The following is a 22605-nucleotide window of genomic DNA, read 5'->3' on the forward strand; positions in this document are numbered from 1 at the left end:
GAGCTGGCTGTCAGCACAGAGCCCAAAGCGGGTCCCGAAGTGGGTCCTGAACCCACTAACCGTGAGATCATGACCTGAGCTGAAGTCAGATGCTCAACCGACTGAGCCACCCAGGCTACCCTGTCTTGTATCTTTTCATGCGTGTATTTGTTGTCTGTACAACAAGAAAATGAGCTCTTGGAAGAAGTCCCCTGTGATCCTAAGCTCTATGCCTCATACATACCCCGAGTGCTTTAGTCACTGATTGACACATACATTTGCAGGGAGAAGCCTGATGAGATACACTTAAAACCTTTATTCATTGATTTACAAAATGTACAATATTTACAAAATTTAGGCATTAATCCCATATTGACATGAATGCTATGAGGAGTCTGAAAATAAATAAGTGGCGCATAGGTTAATGTACACATCATGGCTGTTTGCACTTTAAGCCATCACCAACGGTGGGATTTAATGGAAAGTTCAATGTGGTAGAAAAGTCAGATGGATGACCAGTCCTGGGCCTTCCTCATGAATGGCCCTTCCTTGGCTTCTTGAGGCTGGGGATGGCAAGCAAACCACTTTCTTTCGAGAGAATGAAATGCCAGCCATTCTGACAGGCACACGAGGTACACGTAGTCAAATCTGTGTAGAGTTTGCAGTGATCCCCCGGGTGGCAGATAAGTTCACATCACTGTGGACCTGGTCCCTACACACCAGACAGGGAGACTCTGGAGTGGTCGCTTTCTCATTAAGAACCAGCATTTGGACTTAGTCTCTTACTCAAATTGCATGCAGTGTTCGGCAGGTATCAGTGGAGAGTGGCCATGCACAAAAATGGTACTTGTAGGTATGTACAACATCAAGTGTTCACTATCTTAAAGCATTTGTAGCAATTATAGCAATTAACCTGTTACTTCTTTTAGCAAGAGGAATGAACTAGGAAGCTGTACCTCCACCCCTTAAGGAAAAAACACCATCTAGGGGACCCACACAAGTGGCATCCTGTCAAGACAGGACTAGACAAACTCCACATGATCAGATGGACAGATCCCCATGGTCAGGTCTGAAAGGTTTCCTCGCGGTGTTAATTCCATCTTCCCTGCACTCTTCAATCCCACCTCAACTTATATAACTTAAATTGGGAGGAAAGGCTTCATATTTTTCAGCTTCTTAGAGCCTCAGTACCTTCATCTGTAAAGTGAAAATACTAGTAATTTTCCTTTCAGGGTTCTTGCAGGTTTTATATGACTTAATACATATATATACATATATGTGTGTATATATATAAAGTGCTTAGCATAGTGCCTGCCACATAAGAGGTGCTTGGTAAATATCTTGCTTTCTCTCCCCCTACTTTTCTCACCCCAGTTATAAGCAAAGTATTGATAAGCTACCAAACTGATTTAAGGCCATTTGATGCAATTTAAATTACTTTGTATCAGAGTTACCATTGTCAGTTCATATTTGGTAATTCCTGAGGGGGTCCCATTTTATGAGCTACAGACAATTTCCTGTGCAGGGCAGACGGGCCCTGACAATACTCTCCTGTTTATCAGCAATGGTTCCACCAAATTTCATGAAAATATGCCCCGTAACCCTGCAGAGAAATGCACACCAGTGACCGTCACCACCCGAACATTTCTGGGACAGCACCACTGAGGAAACAATGAGCGAAACCCTTGAGGCCAACACATTACTCTTGCTCAAACATAAGTTAATATTTTTCAACACTGGTGCAAGTATTATAGATAACCTTCAACAAACACGTATTACAAGCTCTACCACTGTTGAAAAATAAGTATTCTAATTTGGTCATTTTGTGCAGAATAAAGAATATTTTACAATATGTTTTAGTTTCTAGTTACCCCATACAAAAATAAATATTGTATAAATGATTTACAAGGAAGAAGGAAAAGTTGCAACTCAGGCCAAAAAATACAGGAAGGATGGCAAAAATTTTACCATCTACTTCAAAAGCAATCACCTGAAAGAAAAACTCCCCCTGGGTCTCCTTACTAGTCTCACCATCACCCGACTCGCCCATCTCCTTCTCATCCCAGGATATTATGTCTTCTGTCCCTATGAGTCTTGAGATGATGTAGTGCAGAACCTCCTCCCTAAAGTCACTGAGGATTTGAAAGAGGAAGAACCCGAGGGCTCTCTGGAAATATGAAGTGCAGATGGACAGTCTGGCTAAGCTACTGACTGGGCCCTCATGGTGAACTCAGGTCAACCTGCACACATTTCGTTCCTTTCATTCTGAAATCCTCTCTCTCCCTAGATTAGCTATGCCTGAATAGACTCCATGACTGGAGAAAACTCCATCCTGCTTTGGGACTCTTTGGATACCCTTTGGCCCAGGTAGAATCCAGGATCTCATGGAGCACAATGAGGTGCCAAATCAAGGCCAACCTCACCAATTATAATGCAAGGATATGCAAGCTACTTTATGGATAATAATTCCATTAAGTTGGGAAAAATCCAGCTAGCCCTCCCCCTATACAACAAACTTATGATTGCCTTTTATTTTCCACAGAGAGCAGAGGGAATAGGATTCCCACCACTGGGAGAAAAATGTTGGGAAAATTAAATTGGACAACTGCATATTACTTTTTCAGGGACTCAGTCAGAATCTCCAAGGAAACAGTCTGCTCATTTTGGAATCAAAGTTTTAAAATTCTAAAGCTATAAATAAAGTCATATCTAAACCAGTGGGCTTTACCTTTTTCCTGAAGCACACCTATCTATGCATGTCCACGTATCATCTCACATCTCCAGGATCCCAGGTGCTTGCTGGGCTCATGCACGTATTCCAAATAAAGAAACTGAGACTTCAATAAACACAGAACTATTTCCTGGAGCGAAAAGAAACGTTCATGGTATATGACTCAGGGCCTATGTTGGGGTCAGGCTGGCTTCGTTGAGGTCTTGGACTTGAAATGACTACACTGACACAATGCTTGTTGCTCATGGTAAACGGTGATGCTTGGCTGTGAAGACATCTTTGAGTGTCGTGGTTTCCCGTGTGTAACTTTGTCAAGCCAATGACTCATGCATGACTATGGACCATGGAGATCCCCATGGATTGCTACTATACATGGCGTCTTTGAGCTGCTATAATGTGAGTCCCAACCACACCCACAAGCAGGATACGATCACTGACATGCAGTGTGGGTGCCCATTTGTCTGATTTATGGGTGACGTTGTGGCAAATGTGGCATCAGTTTCATTTCGGGGGAGTGGCAAGTTACAGATATTTCCTTCACAACAGGAAGTGCAGACCTGAAAGAAAGGAAGAGAAATAGAAGGGTGATGAGAAGCTGGCAGATCTTGGAAGGAGGCAGGAATTTTGGAAGGAACTGTCTCCCTTACAGTAAGACTGAAATGAAAATGACCCGTTCTACAAAAGAGGCACCACACCTGCATCTAAGGAAGTAGAAGGAGATTTCATCTGAAAGCAATGTGGACAAAATGAAACCCCCCGGAATAAGCTTCAAGGAACATGAGTACTGCTTTTGACATCCCACCATGTGCTTATTACATGGTTCTACAACCTTAGGTCTCAGCTTTTCCGTCTGAGTAATGGGGATTATAACACCCTACATCTCAAAAAACCTCTTTCTGACCACTTGGGGGAAGCTGCAGAGGGTACCCACAGAGTTTACCCACAGAGGGTAAACTTTCACTTGCCAAATTTTCACAGCATAAGTGATGTGGAAACAACCTGACTTAAACCAAACTATTTGCTTTCATTAGAACTGTCTATATAATCATCACCATTCTTGTGGGTGAGTTAAAGTTTGAAGGGTTTGCATTAATGCAATTACTCCTGCTTTATACTACTTGATTCATGGGCCAGAAGAATGAAAGAAATCTAAAGGACTGTGGACAGAAATTATTTGGGGCCACAGCTACACAAAACACAGATTAGCAGCTTCCACATCACTTGCAGCCTATTAGAAATGCAGAATCTCAGGGCGCCTGGGTGGCTAAGTTGGTTAAACATCAGACTTTGGCTCGGATCATGATCTCACAGTTCATGAGTTTGAGCCCCACATCAGGCTCTGTGCTGACAGCTCAGAGCCTGAAGCCTGCTTCGGATTCTGTGTCTCCCTCTCTCTCTACCCTTCCCCTGCCTGCAATCTTTGTGTGTCTCTCTCTCAAAAATAAATAAACATAAAAAAAAAAAATGCAGAATCTCAAACCTCACCCCAAATTTAGCAAATCAGCATCTGCATTTTAACAAGATCCTCAAGTCGCCCATATGCACAATAATATCTGAAAAAGCTGTCTGATGGTAAATGTCCTATTCAGTCATTATCCTGCAGGGATTTGAGTCTGGTCACAGTCGACATGGGCTATAATGCTGAGAGAGAAACTGAAGGTCAGAAGTGAGTTTGAATTCTGTCAGACAGAATTACCAGCTGTGTGACCTTTGCACATGATGTCACTTTTCTGATCTTTAACTTGATTCATGGTAAAGTAATCACAATAATGCCTGAGAGCCTAGTGTGCTTGGAGTAGGGTGAGGGGTAGGTAAAACCTTTGAATTTTGCTTTTATATTTCAAACCAGGATCAGGTTGATAGATTATATTTTAAAATTTAATTTTTAGCGCATTCCATGAGCTGCTAGAAAATTAGGTGTCTTCTTGAAGCCCCTACTAAACTGTGCTGTTCCAGGATATTGAGAGTAGAAGTTGCTTCTGACCACCAGGAAGGCAGCCTGAGGGGGAGAAGTGAGCCAACTCCAAATAAAGGCCCAGGTCTGCCTGGGAGACAAGATTGTATGTGGAGCCAGCTCTGAACCACCAGCAGGAGAGTCAGTCAGGGGCATTCTCCACTCCAGTCACAAGTCAGGCTGCCTTTCTCTGGTTCTTTATATTTTCCTTCAGGGCTGCACTTGAAGTTCACTTTATACTGAGTGCTTCTATGGAAGCACCAGACGGAGTTTAAGGGGGAGCCTTAAACTTAAACTTAAACCCACAAGGAGATGGTTTTCTGATCACCTACTCAAATGATTCAGGAGCCAATGGATACCTTCCCCAAATCAGCATTCCAGTAAAGACATGAGCCTTACAGATAATTATTGATGCTAAACTGTCGTGGCCATTCAGCTGAATGAACTATTGGTACACCTGCAAAGTTTTACCATGAGGACATAACTGATCCCTCGTTCCTCTTCCTTCCAGTGGCTTTACTACTTTCTTTCGAGTAAAGAAGGGGATTACAGTGACTTTTAATACCCTCTTGGTGTTGTGTTTACATTGTTTGTACTGGTTTTCCTATGCTCTGGTATAAATTCTTATTCTGTTAGAGCAAACAGGAAAGAAGGAGAATCTTCTCAGCATGATATCTTTCTCAGAATGGTATAAAGAATCTTCTCAAAAGCCAGGCCACGCCAGAGAGTGGGAACTGGCTTGTGAGCTTGGGCTCGCATCTGTAACTCTGCTGTACCAGTCACTTGCTTTGTTGCCCAGACCTTGTGGCCTTCATGCTCAGAATCTCTGCAGCCAGTGGACAAGCACTCTTCCAGGGGAACGCAGCGTTTGGTGACAGAGATGCTGTTTCCTGTGACTTCCATTGTATGCTGAGTGTAGCAGTATCTGGTCTCTGTCAACAGAGAAAATATGTTTCAGTTGAGTTGGGAAATGTTAGCCCGACCTGCCTGGAAGGGAAACAACAGAAGGGTCAACATTATACGTCCTGAAGAGATTTAACAGCACATGAGATGTACATTGTCTGGAGTTTATGTCCAATCCCAAAGATGTCCTTGGAGAGATGCACTTCGCCATGGAAGGAAGAGAGCCTTCTGAAGAATATTGGTCTTGTGGCCCATCGTCATCCCCATAAACCAAGATATAGCGGTATGACTCTCTGTCTTTCAACAATTTTTTTCCACTGTATTGATTTTTATTTTTATGGGAGGAGAGGTCAGGAGGGATGATGAGGATATGAGAATCAGCAGTTTGGGGGAAGCTAAAAAGGGTTTAAAAAAAAGAAGTTAGGTAGGTAACAATGGTCTTCAAGGAGTTAAAAGACTAGAGCAGAGGCACATGTGTGTATGTTTTGGAAACAGCTATTCCCCAGTAAGGGCTGAATAATTAAAAATAGATTCATTTTATCTTGAGAAAATGGTTTCATTCAAAAGAAAGAACTTCTTGACAATGAGCTTAGTTAGATCCTGGGATTTATTACAGAAGAAAACTAACCCAACAATGAAAGTGTTCCGAAACGGAGGCACATCATTTCTCCCTAGTATGATTTCAGCATCTTCTAAAATGGCAGATGAAGACCAACTGTGATGTAAGTTTCTAGACATCCCTCCAGGTCTTAGGAATCCAAAAACTTAAGATTTCTTCCAAACTACCATGGAGAATTTTTCTCTTTCAAATTTAAAGACTAAAGAAAAATGGCTTTGTCAAGGTAATTCTTTAAGGCCTCTAGGCAGTGTTCAGCTTTCTAAGCCTGGGATTTAGGAGAATGTTCCTGCTCCGCTTTCAGAATGAAAAAGAAAATGAATAATTCTTAAGAAATGTCACTGAGCTGTTTTTCATCCATATCTTGGACTCAACTTTGCATGCTTTATACATTTTGGATATTTAGTGGCTAATATGGAATTATGACCTTCTGTGATATTATTTATTAGGCAATAAAAAATTCCCCCCATCAGATTCTGTCACAGTTTTGGCAGCTTTTAACCAAAGTACTAATGTCCAAAGAAGAAAGCTTGAGAATTTTAGGCGCTGAGAATGAGCTAATACAGACCACACTGACACATCTTGAGAGTCATGAAAATCCAGGGGTTTTAATAATCATCCTAACACCTCCCACCTGACAGGAAACTGAGTGATCTCGGATTGAGTCTCACTAAGGATGGAGATTTTCTTAATGGTTACACTACTGGGGTGGGGGGCCGTATCTGGACTGAGACTGGTCAATGCCTTCCCTGAAATGCTGTTCCCACACTGTACCCTGACCAGAATTTTATTGTTGAGAATCAGGTCAAGGAAGTCCTAGCCAGTTTGGGGTCCTAGAGAGCTCTTTGGGAGTGGAGTAAGTACAGCCACCCTATGAGCTCACGGGAAAAGTTGACAATTTTGCACCTGGCAGTGATTCTCCTAAAGCTTTTTTTTTTTTTTTTTAATATTTTAGAATTGGAGTGATTGTTTTTCTTATGGAGAGCAGGTGGCAGTTCTCCTCTGATTTAAAAAAAAAATTTTTTTAAGCCTGTGACAGGTTTTAACAAATGGACCCAGTGGTCTGAGGGATTTACCACATTTCCCAAAGAGGACTCGTCTATTTCTTTGGTATCAGACTTGGACATTTATGGCCATGACAGATACCCCTTTCCCACTGCATCCCACCTTGAGATGTTCAAAAAAGCAATAAAGACCAGACTGTTCTTATCTCCTGTCTCGTCTTCATACAGACAACCAGGAGCAGATGCCAGATGTAAATTTGAGCAAATAAGATCATCCATTTATGGAATAGGTAAATCATTATTTGGTTTCAGTTTTGGAAATTGGATTTGTCTCCCAAGTATTAAATTCTCTTGTCTTCAGTAAGCTTTGAGTAGCAATTGGTGAGCTAGATAGAACTATGTTTTGTTCTTACTTTTATGCCCATAACAAACTCTCTTTTATTAATTGCAAATTTATTCCACTGCAGAGATAACAACTAATGAGGAAGATATATATGCCAAAGTGTAGTACCCAATAAGCCCACTCTTTCCATCCTGGGGGTGGTGGGGGGAACAAAAATGATCAGTGTTAAGGCTGGATAAAAAATTGTCTTGCACTCACCATATCTGACCCTCAAAACAAAGATATTTTGAGAACACCTCATTACTTCCAGCAGCAACCTCAGATCTGAATTGTCAATCCGTTAGAAGTATCCATCCCACTTCTATCTTACAAAACCTCTGGGTGAGTTATGAAATGTTAATGTAAAACAAGGTTCTGTAGTTAAGTAAGATTTGGAAATATTCAAACAAAGTTGAACAGGTTTCTTTAGAGCACAACTTAGGAGAGCCTTGAATGTGTATTGTGATCTCCAAGGCCAGCAGGCAGCATTTCCTAAGCAGAACTAGGTGGACCACATGTGGCTTATCACTGGGCTGTAGAATTTGATTAAAAAAAAAAAAAAAAGGAGTTTCAGCCACGGAGCATTGCTCTCCATGCATTCTGAATAATCCTTGGGTTAGTAATGAGGTTATATGAGAAGCAAGCCTGCTGATAACTTCACACTAAAAGGATTTCAAAGGCTTTTATCTAAAAGATAAAAGATGGATTTGAATTTCTACCAGGTTAGTTTCGGCCTCTAAAATCTCATATACTGCAACAGCATGGTATTCCCAGAGGTTGTGAAACAAAAGTATTTTTCTGGAAGACTCACAGGCATGCAACTGAAAGCAGAACTCATTAACAGAGCTTAATCAACTATTGGATAACACAAAACTTATAATTTTCATGAAATACACATATACACACACACACAAATTCTATAACCTAGTTCTGAAACTTAAAAAAAAGTTCAAAGCTAAAATGCAAATTTCCACTTACCCACCAATATGCAGTTTCCCATAATAGAAACTGGATTTCAGCAAAATATACATTAAAAGATTTGAATTAAAAATGACCAATTCTCTGGTAAAAGGCTTTCTTGCCACTCAGTTATTCCCTGTGGCTCCACTAGTTGTGGTTGCTTTGTAAACATACATAATGATTGAAGTGATGCTAGAGAACAATTCACCATGTGCAAGGAAACTAATGGGAGGAAAATAACTGTAATTATAATATTACATAGTATATTGAAAAAATGAAAGTCCAGTGGCATCTGGCGGCATACACTCAGGCTGATTCCTTACTGTGTCCTCAGTCTTTCACATCCAGCTATTTCCAGGTCCTCCTCTATAATGACTTTGCCTAAGTGTCCAACTGGATGTCCTGCTCCCATGTCTGACCCCAAAGGATTTTGTTGCAGTTCTTGGGCTCTACTATGTATAATGTCCTCCGCGTAATTCCCCTGGGCTTCAGAGTTTTGTCTTCTAGATTTTCTCCTGCATCTCTGGTCTCTTCTCTTCCAATACTTTCCCTAACCTGAATGTTGATATTCTCCCATGATCTGTTCTTGAGCCTCCTCTCTTCTCACTGAAGTGCTCTCATCCAACCTCCAAAGTTGTCTTCAGTCTGATTCTCTCTCCCAAACTATAGAACTGAATCTCCAGCTATCTCCTGGACATTGCAAGCAGCAGCAGCTCAGGCCTCATGTATCTCAAATAAATCATATCCCCCTCCACCATTTGTGTATCTTCCAGTGTTTTTATCTCAGGAAGGGACATCCTGAGTCCTGAGATGTGTTGCCTCCATCTCAGACTAGGAAATTCAGAATCTGCTCAGACTTCTCTTCCCAAGCCAGATGTCTTCAAATTCCCTGAAATGTCTCCATTATCCTAATCTTTCTGTTCCATTTTCCATTTTCCCAGTGCTAGACCTCATCATTTCCTGTCATCTTTTCTCTGACCTCTCTCCTTCCTAATGAAGGTGCCAGACAGCCACCAGATGTAATTGATGAAACCAAGGTCAGATCATGCTACTCACTGTCTGTGAGAGCCTGAGTGAACCTTAGCTGTCAAGGAGCCCTGGTTGAATACTGCTTTGTTTATTTGGCCTACTGGAGTGGTCAGCAGGTGGTCTGTTACTCTCTTCTCCTGAAGCTGTATGCCAAGAATGTAGGAGTAGGGGTGCCTGGATGGCTCATTTGGTTGAGCGTTAGACTTTGGCTCAGGTCATGATCTCATGTACTGTTTGTGAGTTTGAGTCCAACATTGGGCTCTCTGCTGTCAGCACAGAGCCCACTTCAGATCCTCTGTCTCCCTCTCTCCCTATCCCTCCCCTGCTCACAAGCACACACTCTCTCTCTCGCTCTCTCTCTCTTAAAAAAAATAAAAAGGATATAGGATTAACTTCACTTCCTTACTAGAAGCATCAATTACATTCATATCTCAGAGGTTGGCATTTGAAACTCAGAACTTATTACCATTCAACATTACCTTTGCTTGATCTAGTCTTCAGACTACCTCATGATTGCCTACTGAATACCGTGAGACACCATGTTGTATTTTTTGACCATTCTTTACAACAAAAAAGTTTCCCCCTATCTTCTGCTCCTGGAAACCTGTTCTTCAAGGTTCAGTATAAATGTGTTAAATTCTGGGAACCCTTCCTTGATTTTTCTCCCAACCAGGTTCACAGCTTTTCTTAGCTTCCGAATCATTTGGTATGTCTGGCTTGCCTTCTAGATCAGTATTTCTCAACAATAGCACAATTGATATATATATATATATCAAATATATATATATATCAGATATATATATATACATCAAATATATATCTGATATATATATATTTACTGGTTGCTTTTTTTAATTAAACTTTTTATTTTAGATATTAATTCACATGAGTTTGTAAGAAATAATATATAAGGATCTCATGTACCCTTTACCCAGTTTTCCCCAAATGGCAACATATTGTAAAACTATAGTATCGTATTACAATTAGGATATTGATATTGATGCAGTCAAGATACAGGACATTTCTACCTCCACAAGGATCACTCATGTCCACTTTTTATTCTCACATCCTCATCCCACCTCTCCCCATCGATTCCTTAATCCTTCACAGCCACTAATCTGTGTTCCATTTCTATAATTTTGTCATGTTAAGAATATGATATAAATGGGCTCATACAGTATATAAACTTTGGGATTAGGCATTTTCATTCAGCCTTGTTCACTTGAGAGTTATCCTGATTATTGTATCAACAGTTTGTTAAGTTTTAATCCTGACTAGTATTCCATGCTGTGGATGTGCCAAGGTTGGATTAACCATTCACCCACTGAAAGGATATCTAGGTTAGGGATATTATTAATAAAACTGCTGTCAACACTTGTATGAACATAGTATCAACACTTTAGTATGAACATAGGTTTTCATTTCTCTGGGATAAATGCTCAGAAGTGGAATTACTAGGTTATATGGTAGGTGCCTCTTGAATTGTTTAAGAAACTGCCATACTGGGGCGCCTGGGTGGCTCAGTTGGTTGAGCGTCCGACTTCGGCTCAGGTCGTGATCTCACGGTTAGTGGGTTTGAGCCCCATGTCAGGCTCTGTGCTGACAGCCAGCTCAGAGCCTGGAGCCTGCTTCAGATTCTGCGCCTCCCTCTCTCTCAGACCCTCGCCTGCTACACACTCTCTCTCTCTCTCTCAGAAATAAATAAAACATTAAAAAAAAAAAAAGAAAAAGAAACTGCCATACTGTCTTCAAGAGTAGCTGTACTACTTTATACTCCCACCCACAATATATGTGTGATCTAGTTTTTCCTAATTCTTATTGCATTTGATGGTGTTGCTATTTTTTTAATTTTAGACATTCTGATAGATGTATAGTGATATCTCATGTTTTTAATTTGCATTTTCTGAATGGCTAATGATGTTAAATATATGTTTATTTGCCATCTGTTTATTTTCCTTGGTGAAATATCTGTTCATATTTTTTTTGTCTTTTTCTTATTTGTTTGTTTGTTTTACTGTTGTGTTTTGAGAATTCTTTATACATTTTCGGTACTAGTCCTTTGTCAGATATTCGATTAGCAAATATTTTATGTCAGTTTGTTGTTGGTCTTTTCAGCCTCTTAACAGAGTCTTATGTAGAGCAAAAGCTTTTAATTTTTATAAAGTCCAATTTACCAATTTTTCCTTTTATGGACCATGCTTTTTATATCAAGTCCAAGAACATTTTGCCTAGCCTTAGGTCTCAAAGACTTTCTCCTGTGCTTTTTTTTCCTGAATGTCATATAGTTTATATTTGACATTTAAGTCTCTAATTAATTTTGAGTTAACTTTTGTAAGAAGTGTAATGCTTAGATTGAGGTTCATTTTTTGCCCATTGATGTCCAAATGCTCTAGCATGTCTGTTGGAAAGGCTCTTTCCCCTAGTGAACCGCATTTTGTATCCCTGTGGAAAATTAAGCTGGGCATATTGTTGAGAGTCTCTTTCTGAAATCGCCATTCTGTTCCATTGATCTATGTCTCTATGCCTCTAACAATACCACAGTCCTGATTACTGAAGTCATATGATAAGTCTTGAAAGAGGGTAGATTGGTTCCTCCCACTTTATTCCTTTTTCAGAACTGTTTCAGCTACTCTGGTTTCTTACCTTCCATATAAATTGTAGAATAATCTTGTCTAGAACTACAAACAATTTTGCTAGAATTTTGATAGGAATTGTGCAAAATCTGCACATAAATTTGGACAGAACTGACATCTTTACTATGTAGAGTCTTTCAATTCCTGAACATGGTCTCTCAATTTACTTAGATTTTCTCAGAAGTCTTTCATTAATTTATAGTTTTAGCATTCAAGTCCTGCATGTGTTTTGTTAGATTTACCTTGAAGTATTTAATGTTTTTGAACCATTGTTAAGTGGTATTATATTCTTAAATTCAATGACCATGTGTTAATCGATAGTATATAGGAGTACAATTAAATTTTGTGTCTTGGGGCGCCTGGGTGGCTTAGTCAGTTAAGCGTCCGACTTTTCGCTTAGGTCATGATCTCGCGGTTCGTAGGTTCGAGCCCCCGTCGGGCTCTGTGCTGACTGCCAGCTCAGAGCCTGGAGCCTGTTTCAGTCTGTGACTCCCTCTCTCTCTGACCCTCCCCTGCTCATGCTGTCTCTCTCTCTCCTAAAATAAATAAAACATTAAAAAAAATTAAAAAAAGAGTACACTTATAAAAAAATTTTGTGTCTTAATCTTAGTGTTTTGTGACTTTACTGAACTTATTAGTGCTAAGAATTTGTGTAGAAGTGTTGGGATTTTCTACATAGAAAAATGTGTCATCTGTGACATGGGATAGTTTTATTTCTTCCTTTCCAATCTGTATGCCTTTCATTTCCTTTTCTTGCCTTACTGCACTGGGTAGAACTTTTAGTATAACACTGGATATGAATGATGAAAGTGATATCCTTGCCTAGCTCTTGATCTTAACAGGGAAATATTTTGTCATTCACTATTAAGTATAATGTTTGCTATCGGTTTTTTTAAAAATAAATATTCTTTATCAAATTGAAGAAGTTTCTCTCATACTGTTTTTCTGAAAGTTGTTGATCATGAAAGGTGTTGAATTTTGCCAAATGCTTTTTCTGCTTCAGTTAGTATTAACATATGACTTTTCATCTTCAGTCTGTTATATTGTGGATTATACTAGTTGATTTTCAAATATTGAAGCAGACCCTGCATTCCTGAAATAAGCTCTACTTGGTCAGGTTTATTTTTATATATTGCTAAATGTTATTTGTTAATATTATATTAAGGATATTTGTGATTGTATTCATAAGGAAAATTAGAAGGGCACCTGGGTGGCTCAGTCAGTTAAGCGTCTGACTTCGGATCAGGTCATGATCTCATAGTTCGTGGGTTCAAGCCCTGAGTCGGGCTCTGTGCTGACAGCTCAGAGCCTGGAACCTGTTTCAGATTCTGTGTTTCCCTCTCTCTCCGCCCCTCCCCCACTCATGCTCTGCCTCTCTCTGTCTCAAGAATAAATAAACTATTAAAAAATGTTTTAAAACAAGCAAAATTAGTTTTCAGGAGGTTTTGTGTGGTTTTTGTTTTGCTTTGTTGTTTTTTGGTATTATCTTAGTTTTACCTGGTTTTAGATTCAGGGTAATTCTAGATTATAGATAAAGTGCATAACATAGTATCTTAGACCAGGTGGCCTAAACAGCAGAAATCTATTTTTTCCACAGTTCTGGAGGCTGAAAGTCCACTTTAAGGTGTCAGCAGGGTTACTTTCTTCTGAGGCCTCTTTCCTTGGCTCACAGATAGGCAGCTTCTGTCTGTATCTTTTCATGGTCTTTCCACTGTGCCAGTCTGTGTCCTGATCTCCTCTTCATCACTGAACCTGAATTACTACTTTAAGGACCCTATCTTTAACTGCAATCACATTCAGAAATACTGGGGGTTAGGCTTCACATGTGAACTTCAGGGGGACATCACTGAGCCTGTAAGAGGATCTTTGGTGGTAGAGACAGCAGCTGAAAGCAGTCATGTAAGAAGCCTCTGAGCTACTGAAAATAATCCATTTCTAAATCAGGGTGCTGTTTCCAAGATGATATCTTGGGTTTTGTTTTCGTCTTGTCTTTTCAAAAAAGAATATTCCATACCTGCTAAGGACAGGTGACATATTAACTTGAGGAACCTCTCTTTTAAAGCAAATCATTGAAATTCAGAAAGCTATGTGCATATAACCAGGCAAAGGCAGAAAAGGTGGTTGGGGAGGTATGTAAAAGCATTGAGGATAAACAAGATCTTAGAGAAGGGCGGTAGTTAAAATAAAAGTGATAAGACTAAAACATCAAATAGATGCTTTATATCCGAGGCAATTATGCTAATAGAAAACACCTGGGCAAAAACACTGACTTGCAGTAAGTTTAGATGATTTCAGGGTGTGAAAAGGAAACCACCTTGTTTAGGCTGATAGAATTTTTGGGTTAAAAATTACTGGAAAAGTTCTTTTTTTAAAGATTTTGAAAAAATGTTTATTTTTGAGGGGGGGGAGAGAGAGAGAGAGAGAAAGAGAGAGAGAGAGAGAGAGAGAGAATGAATGAGTGGGCGAGGGGCAGAAAAAAAGAGGAAAACAAAGAATCCAAAGCAGGCTCCAGGCTCTGAGCTGTCAGCAGAGAGCCCGACGCGGGGCTCAAACTGATCAACAGTGAGATCATGACCTGAACCAAAGTCACAGGCTTAACTGACGGAGCCACCCCAGTGCCCCTGGAAAAGTTCTAATAAAAGTGTAAACCTAGGAATTACAATGCCAGCTGAAATGAACTAGCTTGTACCTTCTTACCGAGAAACAAGAGAATAAAATTAAAATAGCCAGATAAAAGTAAAGCAACAAAAATCTCTGTGAGAGCATAGGTGAGCTACCAAGGCAGATAGGATTTGAAAAGCAAGATACCAGGAAGACGAATAGCACATTGAGTTGAGCATGACATTCTATACTTGTTCTCCCCTCAAGGCACCTGCTGACTCAAAAGGTGCACACATGGAGGCTGAGAAGCCAAGCAGAAAGCCCTGTGGAGGGGCAAAGTTGCTTAGCAGAGCCTCTGTCACTCTCAGGGGAGTTGGGAGGGACAAACAGGAATTCAGAGCCAGCAGGCAGCTGGGAGAGATGGGATATACGGAGAAGGGAGGCTGGCAGTCTTGGTGCAGAATTCTAGGGTGACAGTTCTTTACTTTCAGCATGTTAAAAATGTCATTCCGTTAACTTCTAGCTTCTATCGTTTCTGTTAACACTAAGCGTTGGCAAGCTTGTGCAGCAACTGGCACTCTCAGGCACTGCCGCAGAGAGTACAAATTGGTACAGTTGTTCCGGGAACCCACTGCGCAGTAACCAGTAAGGCCAAAGCATAGCTGCCACATGCCCAGCCGCCCCAGTGAAAGAGACCTAGGGAAATGCACATGTACATGTACCAAAACTCATGGACAAGTGTGCTCACAACACTCAAAAACTGGAGACAATCCAAACGTCCGTTAAAAGTGGAATGGATGAATTTTAGCATATTCATGTAGTGATCTACTGTACATCTCTGAGAATACCTTTGCAGCTTACAAAAACATGGCTGAATTTCACATAGAAAATGAGAAAAAAAAAGGAATACATTCTGTGAGTCCATTGATACACAGCTCAGTGATACTAGTCACAACTGTGTTACCTCTGTGAGGTAGGGTGTAATGAGTGGGGAACCCTAGTGGCCTTCTGAGGTTCTGTAGCTTAACACGGGTGACAGACACACAGCCGGTGCACTTAGTGAAAATTCAATGAGCTCAGCACCTATGATCTATTCACTTTCTGGTATGTATGTTAAACTTTAAGTTAAAAATTTTTACTTAAAAATGAAAAGGAGGAAGTCTAAGGCTTCCATTTAGCAATATGACAAACTAGGTCACCTGAACACCATTTCATTACATGCAGCCAAGAGTACTGGATAATATATAGCCAATACTTTTTATAGATATACAAATGAACTCTCCTGAAAGTAAAGGAAATTCCAAAAGCCAACGCTAGGTTTTGAGTTCTCTAAACAGGATGGAGGTGAGGCTGGGAAATGTTAACAGATAAACTATAAGAAGATGAAAGGCCGGGGGTCCTCATGGGGTTTAGAGCTAGAGTAGAGACCCCGGTCGAATGGTAGAAACCTTGAAGGGCTATTTCCTAAGATTGCCTAAAAGACAAAAAAAAAAAAAAATCCACCCTTAGGATTTCACAAAATAAACAAAAACCCAGGAATATCGCAGAAAGGTAGGACATTTTCCCATAGCAGCTGTTGTGCCCCCCTTACGAAACCTGTTGGCAGTTCTACAGCTGCTCCAAACTAATAATGAACAGAAAAAATAAATCTAAGGTCAGTCAGTAGTTAGACACAACTCATTTTAATCTAATACTAATAATAATGCCATTTTTATTGTTAGAAAAATCTGGAGAAAACCCAGAGGAAGAAGGAAGCAGAGTGTGGCTTCATCTCTTCTCAGGTTACAGCTTTAGTTCAAGGCCTCACGAAAATAACTGAGCTCCACTGCTATGCTCCTACTATTCTCTGACACAAACTAGTTGCTGCACCCAGGTCGGGCCTCTCCCTGTCCATGAGGCACGCCTGGGGATCCCATCTCTGTACCTTTGCGCTGAGTGATTTCCCAGAAGACACATCTTCTTCAGCATTCTACTTCTGCTGTCTACTTGTAGGGCTGTTGCCTCTTCCCAGCCCACAATGCTGTCACTGGCCACCTCAGCCCCCACAGAGCAATTGTCCCCATAAGCTCCCGCAGCACTGAAGGCCATGCTGCATTTGCACTTGCTTTTGTTCTGATATTTTTGACATTTGATACATTCAGATCTTACCTCCCCAGCTAACTGGGTACTCCCGGAAAGAAGAAACTAGATTCCTATCTTTCATTGCATGATCCCCCGCTAAAGCCCGCCATGGTTGTTCTGTGCCACGAAGCCTCATGAACCCAGCACCACTTTCCATTTATCCTTACAAATGTAAGGACAAAAAGATAAAAGTGGGAAGAAAAAAGGGAAAGGGGGAAATTGTGTGAGCACTGTGCCACTTTCAGGTATCTGTACTTTGGAAGAAGAGATTGTGACCTTTGAAGAAAGGATCAGAAGGGATCTTCCTCTTTTCCTGAGAGGAATTCAAGCAGAGTGCTACCGGTCACCTGTTTTTCCTTTGTGACAGCAATACACTTGCACACCATCGGACTTGGACTGGGCCTCTGTGAAATCTGGCGCAAAGCCTGAGAGCACCAGTTCACGACCCCACCTTGTCCTCGGCATCCTCTCTGCTAGGACAATACCGAGAAAAGCAGCGCCACATTCCCTCTGAGGAGGTCTCACTCATGGCAACGGTTTGAAAAGCTAGTCTGCCAGCTCTGTCCCTGCTGGAACCATCCCAAAGTTGATTGGCTACACCAGCAAAGCATCCTGTGTTTGTCCAGAGTCACTGTTTACAGTGGTTCTCAAATTTTGCGGCATATTAGAACTACCCGGGGAGATTTCAAAATTCCTTATGCTCAGCCATACCGCATGCTGTTTGAATATGAATCTCTGACAATGGACCCAGGCATCAGTGCCTTAAAAATGTCCCCCTTGATTTCAATGTACCATCAAGTTTGAGAAGCAGCAGTCAAACCCAGTCCATCAGCAACCTACCCAAATGTTCACTCTGCTGGGGTAATGTTAGAAAAACACTGGCTCAGTCCAAAATAAGTACAGGACTGCAGAAGGCAATGCAGACAGGACTTATCTTTGATTATCGGGGAGGGCTGGATATCTAGCTTGTGATTAAGTCAATCTTTAGCATCTCCATGTTTTTCTCTTCCCTTGGTCTTTTGGGACCCCATTAACAACAGTCTAAAAGTAAACAAGAGGAAGCTAGAAATGACAACAGTACCTTTCACTTTCTGTTAGCGAGGAGAGGCGCTGCCAGTGCTTCTTGCCCCCGACTGTTCACTAGAATCGCCCGTGATACTGAACTACACCAGTGCAGGGCCCCCATCTCAGAGACGCAGGCCCAGGTGCCCTAGAGCTGCGTTTCTTACCACGTGGTCTCCACACCAGCAGCATCTGTATCACCTGGGATTGCCTTAGAAGTGCAAATTCTCAGACCCCATCACACATACTGAATCAGGAGTGGGGCAAGAGGAGAGGCATAAATCTGTGTTTTAATAAGTCCTCCAGGGAATACTGATCTTGCTGGAGATTGAGGACCACTGGCCTAGGGAGGGCACAGGCTCCAGTGACTTTGAAGAGATCCACAGGTGTTTCTACTGGGCAGCCTAGGTAGAAGTGCATGGGCTAAAGACTACTGGCTTAAGCAGCTGACACTTGTCTTTTAATTGCACTTTCCACGTTCTCCCGATGTCCAGTCCTTCCGGGAGACAGTGTCTTTCACTAGGGTATGAGGCTCCTGCATTATGTAAAAATATAATAGATTCGGTGTTGGTGTGTTCAGTCATTTTAACAAATGGATCAAGTCATCAGCGAAGCCCATCTAACTACTCACTCAAACATTTGTCAATAGAATGTTCTGTCCTCACCATCTCTCCATCAAAGGCACTGATTTTCCTCCAAAATTAAAACAGCCAATTAACAGTGACTCCATAGCTAAATATAACCATCTCTTTTATTCAATAGGATAAAAGAGATACAAATATGGATGTGAAGCATCTACTTCATTTTGAAATGGGCCTTTGGGTCAAAATTTCATGCTTCAATTGGGCATCTGTCTCATCCTTCAAAAAGAACTTAATGGCTCAGGGTTGGGTGTGTATGTGTGTGTGTGTGTGTGTGTGTGTGTGTGTGTGTGTGTGTGCATGCGCAGTGATGGCATTTAGACTTCTAGCTTTCATGCAGTCTCAGGATAGAAGCCTCTGGCAAGATATGTAATAAATGGGATCTTTATATGAACATCAATTCAAACTTTGCATAAAGGAAGTTATTATGCAATGACTAATGCTTCAAAGAGTGGCCAAAAGGCTAGTTGTTCTCTTCTTGCACTGTTTTTGGCTGGGGAAGGGGGCAGGAAGTATCGCTTACCTCTATTGGTGCTCCAATGCTGCCTCATGAGGAAGGGGGCAATCCTATGATTAGTTGATGTCTCTGAGAGCCTTTGATGATAAGTTGATGATAAAAGATCTACTAATAGCCTCAGACAAGAGAAGTGGCTGAGATTGCAAGCATGCCTCTCTCTACCTATGCATCAAAGTCAACAAGACTGTTCACTCATGGGCACCCCAATCTGTCTACTGAGAGTTTACCTCGAGGACAGTAGATGTCTGGAGCCCATCGGTTGCACTCATAATTGTCTGCTGCCTTTTCACAGGTGAAACACTTAAATCCACCAGGATATGGTGTGGCTAGAAAAAGGATCAAGAGAGAAAATTAATTTTTTAGACAGAGCACAGAGTCCTGAAGATAGACATTTTCATTTTTTAAAAAGGATTCGCAGAACAACCTGGCAGTTGCTTTAAAAACTCAACATGTAACTACCATATGACCCATCAATTACACTCTGAGGCATTTATCTCTGAGAACTGAAAACTAAGAGTCGCACAAAAACCTATATGCAAATGTTCACATCAACTTTATTTGTAATAGTCCCAAACTGGAAACGATCCTGATGTCCTTCAATGAACGAATGGTTTAACACACTGTGGTACCTCCGTACTGTGGAATGAATACTAGCAATACAAGTGAACTATTAATACATTTAACAGCTTGGATGAACTTCCAGGGAATTATGCGAAGTGAAAAAAAAAAGCAATCCCAAATGTTCTATTCTGGATGATTTCATTTATTTAACATTTTTAAAATGACAACATTTTAGAAATGGAGGAAAGATGAGTGGTTGCCAGAGGTTAGAGACAGGAGTGGTGGGGGGCAGGGTGAGAGGAAGGTGGGGGAGGGGAGGTCTGTAGGAGCGATACTTGTGCTTTTAAAACTGTTTAATGTCTTGACTTGGTGGCGGATACACAAACTTATACACATGAGAAAACTGTGTAGAACTAAAAACATACATATATCAATGAACACAAGGAAAATAGGGGAAGTCTGAATAAGACAGGTGGATTGATTATCAATGTTAGTAACCTGGTTGTGATATAATTCTATAGTTTTCAAAATGTTACCATTGGGGGAAAGTGGGTAAAGTAAACATGATATCTCCCTATATTATTTCTTATAGCTGCTTATGAATGTACAATTATCTCAATGAACATTTTAACTAAAACTAGGCACTCTAGTGGTACCTGGGGGGCTCAATTAGTTAAGCACCAACTTTGGATCAGGTCATGATCTCACAGTTCAGGAGTTTGAGACCCACATCAGGCTCTGCCCTAGCAGTGAGGAGCCTGCTTCAGATTCTCTTTGTGTGTGTCTCTCTCTGCCCTTCCCCTGCTTGCACTCTCTCTCAAAAATAAATAAATATTGAAAACAAAATAGGCACTCTAGATTTCCAAAGATTTCCTTTTATTCAACTTATATAGCTATGTCAATATGTAAATATAAATATTAGGTTGAATCATTAAAAATTTCCTTGTGTTTGACCATTTTTGACCTATAAAAGTGGCAATTTCTCTGGTTCGATCTGATGTCTTTATCTGGTCGACTTGATACAGTTAAGAATTCCTGGGGATGGTAAGTATTAGCTAGGAAAAGAGTCTTCATTACTAAAATCTATGCTGTGCAGAGGTGACCCTCCTAAGGGCTGTTTCGGGCCCATACCCAATGTCCATGGGGCAGCCCGCTGAGGGCACGTGTGGATACGGACGCACTACCGGCTGGTGTCTGAGGGATGGGTAATTCCAGGAAGCCCTCTAGCCTTTCCTCTCCCCACCCCTGAATGGCCCCTTCCTGCCTTCCAAAGAGTACAAGTACTCTACAGGTACTTGTATCCTTGCCTTCACTTATGCTCAGGCACAGGGGGGTCTGGTGAGGCACCGTTTAGAGCGAGCCCAGTGCACCGAGGGCCTGGTGGGCAGTTACGGATGAGCATCCAGAGAGGGTGCCAGGAATGCCAGGCTGTAGCTGTCCTTTTCACCAGTGTGCTCCTCCTTGCACCGATATGCTCTTACTTGCTCATTTTAGAGTTCTACCTCTCACAAACAGAACTCTCGTATTTGTTTTTAATTTGTAAAATCGCCCGGCCTCTTTGAAAACTACAAACGCCCAAACACTTCATCGTCAGGAGCCAACTGTTCTTCCTCGCAGATGGCTGAGCCTGCGTATCCCACCGGTGGAAGTAATCATCTCAGGGTAAATTGCTTTGCCCACATGGAACCAATTAAGTATGTTATCAAAAATAAATGAAGGAGGAGGCAGCAGCTTAAGGCCAAAATTATGGGCAAGATTTAACTTTGATTTTCACCTTGCATAGAAGAGCTGGCATCCTTGTACTGGCTTGCAGTATTTCACAGAACTGACTCTGACAATATTCAGTAACCTAGCATGATCAAAACTCAGAAGCTGTCTAAAAAAGACAAGTCACTAGACATTTTCAGGGGCCAGCTATGTTCCTGCAAGTACGTGGTGACTCAAGTTCAGAAGCATAATGAAAGTGAGGGCATGGACTGCCTTAGAACGTGAGAAGGCAGCTGAGATAGCCATCCACCTGCTTCATTCCCAATAAGGAGATTTCACTGTGGGAAACACGTTCTCCCTAACATACAGTTATAATAAAACACAGGTAAACTATTTTGTAAAACTACACACAGATAATTTTTATGTCTCCACATCCCACCATCTAGATAGGTGGGCTACATTTGAATGGAAAGATTCTACTTAGATAAGTACACACCTGAAGAATTAAACACAAATAGCTTCTTAAATTCCAAAGACATTAAATATCCTTATGGACACTTAAATTAGCTTATTTTCACAATTCCTGTTATGAGAAAACCCATACAAACTATTTTAGGAAACTGTCCTATTGGATACATTAAAAAATAGTTTCACTATCAATTTAAAAATATGTAATATACAGGGGCACCTGGGTAGCTCTGTCGGCTGAGCATCTGACTTTGGCTCAGGTCATGATCTCACGGTTCCTGAGTTCCAGCCCTGCATCAGGCTCTCTGCTATCAGTACATAGCCCACTTCAGATCCTCTGTCCCTCTCTCTCTCTCTATCCCTCTCCAACCTGCACATGCTATTTTTCAAAAATAAATAAATATTTAAAAATATGTAATATATAAATAAGTATTAAAAAAACTTTAAAAGCAGCTTGTAAAATTTGAAGAATCATCAAAGTAAGAGTATTGAAAACAAAGATGTAAATGATTTGTCAAAGGAAAGTATTCCTCAAAAAACTATCATCATGTTCACCATGGTTTATGACTGCAAGCTAGCCGGACCACTTCAGCTTGCATGATTAATTCACAAGAGCATCCAATTTTACCTGTCTGTCACTGCAGCCAGTAAAACTTTTCGCTGGAATGTTGGATTAGTTATTCCTGGAAACTTTCCCATCAAAGAGATAAATTAAGTACTCTGAATGAAGATTTAT

At 40.9% G+C, this 22605-nt stretch overlaps 1 protein-coding gene across 1 annotated transcript in view; it reads right to left on the bottom strand.

Annotated features, from left to right (window-relative positions):
• Nucleotides 1-321: 321 nt before the first annotated feature.
• Nucleotides 322-22605, bottom strand: part of LYPD6 (LY6/PLAUR domain containing 6) — a 26897-nt gene continuing 4613 nt past the window's right edge. Inside the window, exons 2-4 of the mRNA XM_077767836.1 lie at nt 19361-19459; nt 5466-5596; nt 322-3267 (exon numbers count right to left, since the gene is read on the bottom strand). Of these exons, the coding sequence (XP_077623962.1) occupies nt 3100-3267; nt 5466-5596; nt 19361-19459 (398 nt within the window). The 3' untranslated portion in view covers nt 322-3099. The remainder of the gene's footprint in view (nt 3268-5465; nt 5597-19360; nt 19460-22605) is intronic.

This window comes from Crocuta crocuta, unplaced genomic scaffold (genome assembly GCF_008692635.1).
Source record: "Crocuta crocuta isolate KB4526 unplaced genomic scaffold, BGI_CrCroc_1.0 scaffold154, whole genome shotgun sequence".
Lineage (NCBI taxonomy): Eukaryota > Metazoa > Chordata > Mammalia > Carnivora > Hyaenidae > Crocuta > Crocuta crocuta.